The sequence below is a fragment of the Schistocerca americana genome, chromosome X (assembly GCF_021461395.2).
Source record: "Schistocerca americana isolate TAMUIC-IGC-003095 chromosome X, iqSchAmer2.1, whole genome shotgun sequence".
Taxonomy (NCBI): Eukaryota; Metazoa; Arthropoda; class Insecta; order Orthoptera; family Acrididae; genus Schistocerca; species Schistocerca americana.
This window is the reverse complement of record NC_060130.1, coordinates 667188298-667200453: the sequence shown is the minus strand read 5'-3', so window position 1 is coordinate 667200453 and position 12156 is coordinate 667188298. Positions and strand designations below refer to the sequence as shown.

Genomic DNA, 12156 nt, shown 5'->3' with positions numbered 1-12156 from the left:
TGTTACTAAACATGACATGGAACTTTCAATTAGCATAGGGTCTTTCTTTCAGGTTAACGATTGAGAAGGGGTTAGGGTTATACAGTCACCTTTCTTTCCAGCTCCCAATATTCCTTTCATGTAAATTACATCGCGTATCTAAATCTTAGGTTAAACATGCATTTTACACATTGAAACTGTTGTGTCTCTTAGACATAAACACTGTGATAATGTTAATGTAAGTAAGGAAAACAGCTTTCCTCTGTGTCACTACTCCTAACGAAGACCAAAACTCATAGTGATAACTATGGGCAACCATGACAAGCCCAAGTAATAACTAGATACAGTGCCCATGACATTTAGTAAATCTAACAAAAGATGTTTATCCATATTGCGTTGTTCATGAAGCACTTACAGTTCTTGTAAGCACATTAATTTCACAATTTTATTTGATATGGGATTACAGTCTCATTGAATTATTTGAAATATACTTTCACCACTGACTGCATATATTTATTGTAAATCTCTCAATTGTAATATTCCTAGTGTTTTATGTACATACTATAAGTATACAACAGATAGAAATGATTCTCGGGGAACTGGGTTTATCATACACTACATTGGCAGAAATGTTTATGTAAGAAAATCCACTCACTTTAAGGGTAACTTTAGATGTGTATGAGCAACTAAACTATTATTTTCTTTACAGAGACCTAACATTATAATGTGCCCTACTGAAAAATCCTCTATAGGACATTATATTTTATACTGTACTGGCATAATCTAAATATTACAATTAATACCCCACAAAAGTAAAAACTTTTAGAAATTTTCAAAATACAGCTTTGAGAGCCAATTCTGTGATTCTTATGTAACTTCCCACATCACACTCCAAAATGGACATGAAAGTAAGAATAATAATAGCTAACAATGAACCATTAATCCAGTCAATATGCAGACACTGCACATAGGAAATTTGTTAAAAAATATAGAATTTGTATTAGTTTTGGGGTAAAATGATGTAATGTCTCATCATTTTCCAAAAAGTCTTGCAGTTAATCTACTTTGCATCAATAAACCACCCATGTCATTATTTGGTACACAATGTTACATCTGGAAACAATTTTCTGGTTATTTTTTTATGGGTAGTATTCTTAGTTTCTGTCTTTTTTTTTTTTTTTAAACAAAAAAAAAGGTCTTAACACATGTTCAATTATGTGTGTTTGATGCTCACTGAATAGACGTTACTGATTTTGACTGCTATAAACAGGTTGTCAATAACTTTATAGGACTGATTTTAAAGTAACTAAACTGTCCAGTTATAAGTTCAGTTATATGTCCAAATGTATAAAATTGTAAGTTAATGCAGATGAGTAAGAAAAACGATCCCTTAATTTTCGAATACAGCGTTAGTAGTGCACTGTTTGACACAGTCATGTCAATTAAATGTCTAAGCCTATAATTACAAAGTGATATGAAATGGAATGAGCACATGAGGATGATAGTAGGGAAAGTGAACAGTTGGTTACAGTTTATTGGGAGAATTTTAGGAAAGTGTGGTTCATCTGTAAAGGCGACCATATATAGAACACAAGTGCGACCGACTGAGTACCTTTCAAGTGCTTGGGATCACCATCAGGTGAGATTAAAGGAAGATATTGATGCAATTCGGAGACAGTCTGCCAGATTTGTCACCATCCTAATTTATGTTTCCCGTGATTTCCCTAAATTACTTCAGGCAAATGCCACGTGGTTCCTTTGTAAGGGCATGGCCAACTTCTTTCCCCATCCTTCCACAATCCGATGGGACTGATGACGTCCCTGTTTGTTCCCTTTCCACAAATCAATAATGATTTAATTAGAAAACAGTAGCAATCTTTTATATGACTGGTCTTGTGAACATTGTCAATATTTTCAAAGCTGAAACACGCCTTTATACAAAAACAGAGCACAGCTCTCCTGTCAGAAGGGTCACAGTTCGTCGTCGTCGTAGTAGTAGTAGTTTTTGTTGTTGTCTTCAGTCCTGAGACTGGTTTGACACAGCTCTCCATGCTACTCTATCCTGTGCAAGCTTCTTCATCTCCCAGTACCTACATCCTTCTGAATCTGCTTGGTGTAATCATCTCTTGGTCTCCCACTACGATTTTTACCCTCCACGCTGCCCTCCAATGCTAAATTTGTGATCCCTTGATGCCTCAGAACACGTCCTACCAACCAGTCCCTTCTTCTTGTGAAGTTGCGCCACAAACTTCTCTTCTCCCCAATTCTATTCAATGCCTCATCAGTTTTGTGACCTACCCATCTAATCTTCAGCATTCTTCTGTAGCACCACATTCCGAAAGCTTCTATTCTCTTCTTCTCCAAACTATTTATCGTCCACGTTTCACTTCCGTAAATGGCTACATTCCATACAAATACTTTCGGAAATGACTCCCGACACTTAAATCTATACTCGATCTTAATAAATTTCTCTTTTTCAGAAACGCTTTCCTTGCCATTGCCAGTCTACATTTTATATCCTCTCTACTTCGACCATCATCAGTTATTTTGCTCCCCAAATAGCAAAACTCCTTTACTACTTTAAGTGTATCATTTCCTAATCTAATTCCCTCAGCATCACTCAACTTAATTCGACTACATTCCATTATCCTCGTTTTGCTTTTGTTGATGTTCATCTTATATCCTCCTTTCAAGACACTGTCCATTCCGTTCAACTGCTCTTCTAAGTCCTTTGCTGTCTCCGACAGAATTACAGTATCGTCAGCAAACCTCAAAGTTTTTATTTCTTCTCCATGGATTTTAATACCTACTCTGAATTTTTCTTTTGTTTCCGTCACTGCTTGCTCAATATACAGACTGAATAACATCGGGGAGAGGCTACAACCCTGTCTCACTACCTTCCCAACCACTGCTTCCCTTTCCTGTCCCTAGGCTCTTATAACTGCCATGTGCTTTCTGTACAAATCGTAAATAGCCTTTCTCTCCCTGTATTTTATCCCTGCCACCTTTAGAATTTGAAAGAGAGTATTCCAGTCAACATTGTCAAAAGCTTTCTCTAAGTCTACAAATGCTAGAAACGTAGGTTTGCCTTTCCTTAATCTTTCTTCTAAGAAAAGTCGTAAGGTCAGTATTGTCTCACATGTGCCAATATTTCTACGGAATCCAAACTGATCTTCCCCAAGGTCGGCCTCTACCAGTTTTTCTATTCATCTGTAAAGAATTCATGTTAGTATTTTGCAGCTGTGACTTATTAAACTGATAGTTCGGTAATTTTCACATCTGTCAACACCTGCTTTCTTTGGGATTGGAATTATTATTTTCTTCTTGAAGTCTGAGGGTATTTCGCCTGTCTCATACATCTTGCTCAGCAGATGGTAGAGTTTTGTCAGGACTGGCTCACCCAAGGCAGGCAGTAGTTCTAATGGAATGTTGTCTACTCCCGGGGCCTTCTTTTGACTCGTGTCTTTCAGCGCTCTGTCAAACTCTTCACGCAGTATCCTATCTCCAGTTTCATCTTCATCTACATCCCCTTCCATTTTCATAATATTGTCCTCATGTACATTGCCCTTGTATATACCCTCTATACACCCCTTCCACCTTTCTGCTTCCCCTTCTTTGCTTAGAATTGGGTTTCCATCTGAGCTCTTGATATTCATATAAGTGGTTCTCTTTTCTCCAAAGGTCTCTCTAATTTTCCTGTAGGCAGTATCTATCTTACCCCTAGTGAGATAAGCCTCTACATCCTTATATTTGTCCTCTAGCGATCCCTGCTTAGCCATTTTGCACTTCCTGTCGATCTCATTTTTGAGATATTTGTACTCTTTTTGCCTGTTTCATTTACTGCATTTTTATAATTTCTCCCTTCATCAATTAAATTCAATATTTCTTCTGTTACCTGAGAATTTCTACTAGCCCTCGTCTTTGTACCTACTTGATCCTCTGCTGCCTTCACTATTTCATCTCTCAAAGCTACCCATTCTTCTTCTACTTCATTTCTTTCCTCCCATTCCTGTCAATTGTTCCCTTATGCTCTCCCTGAAACACTGTACAACCTCTGGTTTAGTCTGTTTATCCAGGTCCCATCTCCTTAAATTCCCACCTTTTTGCAATTTCTTCAGTTTTAATCTACAGTTCATAACCAACAGATTGTGGTCAGGGTCCACATCTGCCCCTGGAAATGTCTTACAATTTAAAACCTGGTTCCCAAATCTCTGTCTTACCATTATATAATCTGTCTGATACCTTCTAGTATCTCCAGGATTCTTCCATGTATACAACCTTCTTTTATGATTCTTGAACCAAATGTTAGCTATGATTAAGTTGTGCTCTGTGCAAAATTCTACCAGACTGCTTCCTCTTTCATTTCTTACCACCAATCCATATTCACCTACTATGTTTCCTTCTCTCCCTTTTCCTACTCTCGAATTCCAGTCACCCGTGACTATTAAATTTTCGTCTCCCTTCACTACCTGAATAATTTCTTTTATCTCATCATACATTTCATCAATTTCTTCATCATCTGCAGAGCTAGTTGGCATATAAACTTGTACTGCTGTAGTAGGCATGGGCTTCGTGTCTATCTTGGCTACAATAACGCGTTCACTATGCTGTGCATAGTAGCCCTTATCCGCGATCCTATTTTGTATTACATTATTAAACCTACTCCTGCATTAACACTACTTGATTTTGTATTTATAACCCTGTATTCACCTGACCAAAAGTCTTGTTCCTCCTGCCACCAACTTCACTAATTCCCGTTATATCTAATTTTAACCTATCCATTTCCCTTTTTAAATTTTCTAACCTACCTGCCCGATTAAGGAATCTGACATTCCACGCTCCAATTCGTAGAATGTCAGTTTTGTTTCTCCTGATAACGACGTTCTCCTGAGTAGTCCCCGCCCAGAGATCCGAATGGGGGACTATTTTACCTCCGGAATATTTTACCCAAGAGGGTGCTATCATCATTTAACCATACAGTAAAGCTGCATACCCCGGGAAAAATTACGGCTGTAGTTTCCCCTTGCTTTCAGCCGTTCGCAGTACCAGCACAGCAAGGCCGTTTTGGTTAGTGTTACAAGGGCAGATCAGTCAATCATCCAGACTGTTGCCCCTGCAACTACTGAGAAGGCTGCTGCCCCTCTTCAAGAACCACATGTTTGTCTAGCATCTCAACAGATACCCCTCCATTGTGGTTGCACCTATGGTACGGCCATCTGTATCACTGAGGCACGCAAGCCTCCCCACCAACGCCAAGGTCCATGGTTCATGGGGTACAATACAGTTTGTAGTAATACACAGAAAGTGATAGAGTAAAATAGAAGTTCAAAAAATCTTCAGCATTCCCCAAGGAAGCGTTATAGGCCCTCTATTCTTCCTCATCTATATTAACGACATAGGAGACAATCTGAGTAGCAGTCTTAGATTGTTTGCAGATGATGCTGTCATTTACCGTCTTATAAAGTCATCAGTTGGTCAAAATGACTTGCAAAAGGATTTACATAAGATATCTGCGTGGTGCAAAAAGTGGCAATTGACCCTGAATAAAGAAAAGTTTGAAGTTATTCACATGAGTACTAAAAGAAATCAGCTAAATTTCGATTACGCGATAAGTCGCACAAATCTGAAGGCTGTAAATTCACCTAAATACTTAGGGATTACAATTACAAATAACCTAAATTGGAACGATCACATAGACAATTTTGTGATTCATTGGCAGAACACTTAGAAGGTGCAACAGGTCTACTAAAGAGACTGCTTACACCACGCTTGTCTGCCCTATTCTGGAGTATTGCTGTGCAGTGTGGGATCCCCATCAGGTGGGAGTAACGGATGACATCAAAAAAGTACAAAGAAGGGCAGCTCTTTTTGTATTATTGCAAAACAGGGGAGATAGTGTCTCAGCCATGATATGTGAATTGTAGTAGCAATCATTAAAACAAAGGCATTTTTCATTGCGACGGGATCTTCTCATGAAATTTCAGTCACCAGTTTTCTCCTCCGATTGCGAAAACACTATGTTGGCACCTACCTACATAGGGAGAAATGATCATCACGACAAAATACGAGAAATCAGGGCTCGCACAGAAAAATTTAAGTGCTTGTTTTTCCCGTGTGCCGTTCGAGAATGGAACGGCAGAGAGACAGCATGAAGGTGGTTCATTGAACCCTCTGCCAGGCACTTTATTGTGAATAGCAGAGATGTAGAAATTGGAGATGAGCATGGGAAGGGGCGCAGGAGGGTGGGGGGGGGGGGGGTGGGGGGGAGAGTAGGGTCAACAACTGTAAGACAAAACATACCCACAAAGCTCTTTTTCATTGCAGCTGGCCAAAGTGTCCTGTATTAGGTAGTGCTAAAATTGGCCTTTATTATGATTTTTTTTAAATGTCTCTGAGATGAGGATCCTAAAATATAAGCTTGGGGAAACCCTTAAAAGGACATAAATGTTTGTAAATTATGTTAGCACCAGGGCCAGGTGCAGCTGAAGGTCCCTCAGGCCCTACACTGAGGTGTTTGTTTATCTGATTACAATTACGATGATGATGATGATGAGGTCCCATACTCCGAGGAGCGTAGGGGACAATGCGGGAAACCCGCACCGCCGTACTAGGCAAGGTCTTGGCGGAGGTGGCTTGCCATTGCCTTCCTCCGACAGTAATGGGGATGAATGGGGATGATGATGATGATGATGACACAATAACACCCAGTCATCTCGAGGCAGGGTAAATCCCTGACCCCGCCAGGAATCGAACCTGGGACCTCATGCGCGGGAAGCGAGAACGCTACCACAAGACCACAAGCTGCGGACTTGTTTATACCTACATCCATATTCTGAAGGCCACTATGTGGTGCATGGCAGACTGTACCTTGTACCACTACTGGTCATTCCCTTTCCTGATCCACTTGTGAATGGAGTGAGGGAAAAACAAATATCTACATGCCTCCATACAAGCCCTAATACCCCTTATCTTGCCTTCATGAACCTTGTGTGAGAACTATGCTGGTGGCAGAACAATCATTCTACACTCAGTCAAAAATGCTGGTACTTTAAGCTCTCTCAATAATGTTTTTTGGGATTCACCTACCAGCAGCGTGCCTCTGGATTGTCTCAATTTCTTTCTTTAATCCAACCGGCAACCGACATTATACTGTAACAGTTGTTAATTTTTATAATTACAGCCACTCTTTCTTACAAATAATATGATCAAACTTGCTACTTGTACGTCACCAACAAGTCACTTAACTTTAGTTACAACTCCATTTATTTAAAGTGGTACAAGCAACATGAATACAAGCCAGCATCATATGAATACAGCGGTGGTTCCCCTAATCCTAAGATGTAGCTGTGGGCGGGCCTAGTGTGTGTCCAATATGCAACTGACATAGTGTGATTGAGTCGGTTAAGGATGTTCAGAAAGCATATCACCAAATAGCAGTGGTCCTCTCAGTTATTCCTAGCTTATTTTGGATGATACCGACTTCCTATTACCTATTCCATTCTTTCAAAAATACACCACACAATTGTGATCGTAGATGAGTGCCCATCTCTCCTCATCTCTAGTGCTTCCATTGTAGTTGTGTCTTTGACTCATTGCTCAATAAATGTTAGCCAGTATTATGTGATACCTGAAATCCAGATAAATGTGATAGTTACTCTGTGAAGGTCAAAAATTAAATCTTTAAAATATGTAGACTAGTGAATACTAGGGGGATAACACTGGTCTGTCAGTTGTAAACTACTTAGCTGCAGCTCACAATGAAAAGTTTCACAGGAATGTTGATATGTTGTTTTAAGATTAAAAAAATAAAATATAGTGTGCCTTTAGAGAACAGACTTGTGAAAATTACAAACCGGTGTCAGAAACACAAGCAGCAGAATTGTGAAATTGGAAGGAAGGAAGGTAGGTACGGATTAAACTTCCTACCCACGATGACGACATTAACAAGAGGCAAGTAGTACTGAAATTGTGTGTGGCAGAATTGTTTGCCTGGTAAAAGTTAAGAATAAGGGCACTGCTGTTACTGATTTGTTTGACATAGCAATATTTGCAGTACTTGCTGCAGCTGGTTTTAAGCAAGTAACTGTCACTGTGGCAGCTAAAATTTATGCTGCCCATTCATGTTCCAACCTAACCACAACCTCCAAACATGCAATGTGTTTAAAAAATGGCTACCTGCAAATGCGCAGAACTACTAAATATGCTACACCACATATTCTGGCAATTGGTGGAGGGTGAGGAGAAAACATACTTACATGTCCCATACTCCATCTGCATCATTTTTGTCACAATGATAAAGTATGAACAATACTGAAAACCTACAATTTAAACCACAAAAGCGCACCACTTATCACCTTGCCTCTCATTGGAACCTAAAACTATCCTCCTTTTGACTATGCAAAACTAATATATTGCCACCTACATACTGTAGAAGAAAAGTGTCCAGGATGGCACTACACCTATTTTTAATTACAGCTATTCACTTCCAACCAAAACTGCTGCTTGTGATTGAACTTTCAAAATACAGACTACCAAGAATATTTACGTAAGTACCTTTGACATAATTTCACACATGATTGCAATTCAGTTGACTAATTGAGTGGAAAGAAGTACCAAATTAAAAAAAAAAGTATAGTAAACAAGTTGAGAATAATAGCTGGGATGACTCCTGTTAATGTAATTGCAGATACTGGCATCACAATTTAAAGCAACACTTATCTTAGTAATCTGTGGAGAAGCCAGTGTTCCACATAAACAACAATAGAAGCAAAAAGTAAGCAGACCTGATACTGGAAAAACTACTTGACAAAACTGAACAAACTGCCAGCAAATAAAGCTATGGATTCATCGCAATATGAGTCTTTATCTATGGATTTTTTTCATCGTGCCTTGGTAGAACAATTCTATATTTAAGGTTGAACAACAAGCTAACTGTTTTTGTTTATTTCTAACTAATTTTTGGCTTATTGGACCGTCTTCAGGAAGCAATTGACTTACGGATGCTAGTCAGTTGTTTCCTGACAGTGGCCCAATAAGCCAAAAACTAGTTAGAAATAAACAACAATCAGTAAAGCAAAATCAGTTTACTAGTTATACGACCTTAAACACAATGTGAATATTACACTACACAAGTAGCTTTCAAACGAGATGAACTCGAGGCAAACCACATATTTGTACTGCTAAGTTAAGCAAAGAGAATTCCTTATGTGGAAGCTCATTATATGTTAGAAATAAGTCCATACATTTAAATAGACTTGTATATTAATTTAAACATATATTTCAAATGCTTTAATGGATCTTCCGGCTGTAGATTTAATTCACAGCTGATAGGGAGCAAGATATTATGTACTACAAAACTAACAAGTGTACCTAAATGGGGGAAAGAAGTACCATAAGGATACTTCAGTATAACCGAAATAAATGAACTTCGGTAGAATCAGTGGATTCATAAACATCTAGTAACAAACTAAGGCAACAGAAGATATGTTAAACAGGATTTATGTTTCGTTTTTCAAAGCTTTCCTAGTTGACAGAATATCCCATCACCTTTTGGGCATGCATCTGAGACAGAAGTATTTCTGCTGCCAATATTTCAGCCAATAACCATACAGCCATCTTCAGTAAACTATCAGAAGGGATACAGACTGTCCCACATGCAAACCTGTAAGATGATGGGATAGGCTTTGTATTAATAATATTCTCTGGAAACAAGGATATAGAAGCATGTTCAATACGAGTCATCAGCTTTGACCAATGACATGTGACAAATGGTGTAAACAACATGGCAACAGTAATATGATGATATTAGCATTTTTTTCAAACGGACTGAACAACAGATCAGTCTGTCACCACAAGCACATCTTTTTAGTCTCACATGCATTGGCTTCATCAACTCTCAACAAAACCATTACCTTCCAACCTAAATTATACCCTAGGCTAAGCTACAGATCAATCTGCCAACAAAACCAGTTTTTTCGATTAATTTTCATTGGCTTCACCAACGAACACCAAAACAGAATATACGCACAAAAGTAATGCGACAGCAGCCATTAATATTATGTCACTGGTCAAAGCCAACGACTCCTACTGAACATTCCTCTTGACCCAGAAACAAACCTACTTACTGTAGTGTATACAAACATAGTTAAAAAATACATAACAAAGGACATACATCCTTAAAGCTACATAGACTGACATCAACCACCAAAACATTTTATGAATGGATAACGACAGGAAAAAAGGATTGCCATTTAATAATATGACAACAGTGATGTCATTCAAAATAGAGCAGATACTTGGTAGGAACAGTTAATAGAGTTAATCAGGGCCTGTTAAAGAAATCGTCCGTTGTATACACAGAAGTTAAATTAAAAGAATCACATGCTTTGAGTGGTAACTGTCCCAAATAGCACCATAGGGCCTTAACCATTGCACCTTCTTGCATAGGGAAAATATTACAGGCCTATATGACACAATAACAAACTGAAATCAAAGTCACAAGGGTCTAAAGCATTACAACTGGCAAATATTTAAATTCTCTTTCTATTGTCTATGGAAATAACATTGATTTAAGTGCATTCCTACACAAAAATAATTCAACTGTAGAGTTTCATTTATCACAGAAATTACATTATAGCATGAAGTACTATATTATACATACTGACTATACAGACAGATTGGGGACATAACCTACTTAGCAGAAAATGTTTTACGAGTCTGCCACAGACACAAGACTAAGTTTTAAATGTCAGGTAATTAGTGTTGTTGAAAAGAGCTGAGTTTTTACTGAATGTTCTATGTAACGGATGGTGTGCCAGTTACCAGACAATAACAAGTAGACCAAGGTATCAAGTCTCTTAATGACACTTTTCACTAAAAACGATTCACCGGCAACTGCAGAATACATTATTTAACATTCACGTCTATAACTCCTATTGGAACAGAACTGCTACATCACAAATGTAACAGATCTTCACTGGATTCCAAAATTTCCTTGGGACACACAACACACACAGGTCTATCCATCGTCCCATAAGGCATAGAAATGTTTAAATTAATTTTACTTTGCTTAAAAGGGCAGTTGTGTCATGCACCTGCACCTAACAAAGAAATACAATGTCACAAAGTAATATGCACAAATTATGTTGTCTTTAGCATTCTTCGACGATTTCGAGTAGTAACCGAATTATAAATAAGTTAGCGGTACTGCTTGTAATATAAAATAATGAAAATGAGGGTCTTGGGCTCTTAGCACCGTAAATTTCATTAAATTTGCTAAACACAATTACCACCAAGACGCATATGGTGTTGCACGAACAACTCACCTATAAAACTAGTTTTTAAGTTTCTGACTGCTCTCACAATGTCTGCGGGAAATAGGCACATACCCAGTTGATTTATGGGCTAGAAAGAAACATTTATAAAGCTGACAGATTAAAGAACCACAAAACCTATCCAATGGTAACAAATTATAAACACACAGAAACGCACTAAGTCAAACTCAGCGTCTATGTAATGTTTGCCGAGTATGTGAGAAAAATTTAACGAGTAAACGTAAGTGGAAATTACAATGTGGGAAGTATCACTCATCACCTGATGTATCATAGAATTCTTCCTGTACTGTCAAACTGCCATGTTGGTTATTACAAGATTTTTTACAGCACTTCCGTTCAGTATTCAAGCTGTTAACTTAAATTTTTGAGTCATTAGTATCATCCAGATATACTTCGAACTTAGATATCCCGTCAAGACTGACCAATATTTACGTCACTGAGTTACGATTCCTGACGTCCGAAAGTTAGTACAGTAACAACAGTCATTGCGAGCGATTTCCCATACAAAATGACTTCAAACATATCGTTTACCTTTCACAGTATCAATTCAACCTATAAACACAATTTCGTCGTTTCCGTTTCACGTAATGATAGTGTTTACTGAATTCCACAATCAACAACGAAGCCTACCACGAATTTCACAGTCGACAAAATCGAGACTCTGCGCAGATGTTCGACGCAGTTCACTACATGTATGTAGTTGATGTTGTGCTGTAAGAACAGGAATTTCTTAAAGATTGATTATAGCTCACATACTGTCATATTTTACAATAATACTATGTTATTTCAAGATTTTGTTGAGAAAGGTTGGTACAGAATATATTCTTTTGTCATTACAGACATA

At 38.1% G+C, this 12156-nt stretch overlaps 1 protein-coding gene across 1 annotated transcript in view; it reads right to left on the bottom strand.

Moving 5' to 3' along the window:
• Positions 1-11837, bottom strand: part of LOC124556821 (myb-like protein Q) — a 197471-nt gene extending 185634 nt beyond the window's left edge. Inside the window, exon 1 of the mRNA XM_047130836.1 lies at positions 11572-11837. Within this exon, the coding sequence (XP_046986792.1) occupies positions 11572-11583 (12 nt within the window). The 5' untranslated portion in view covers positions 11584-11837. The remainder of the gene's footprint in view (positions 1-11571) is intronic.
• Between the last annotated feature and the right edge of the window lie 319 nt (positions 11838-12156).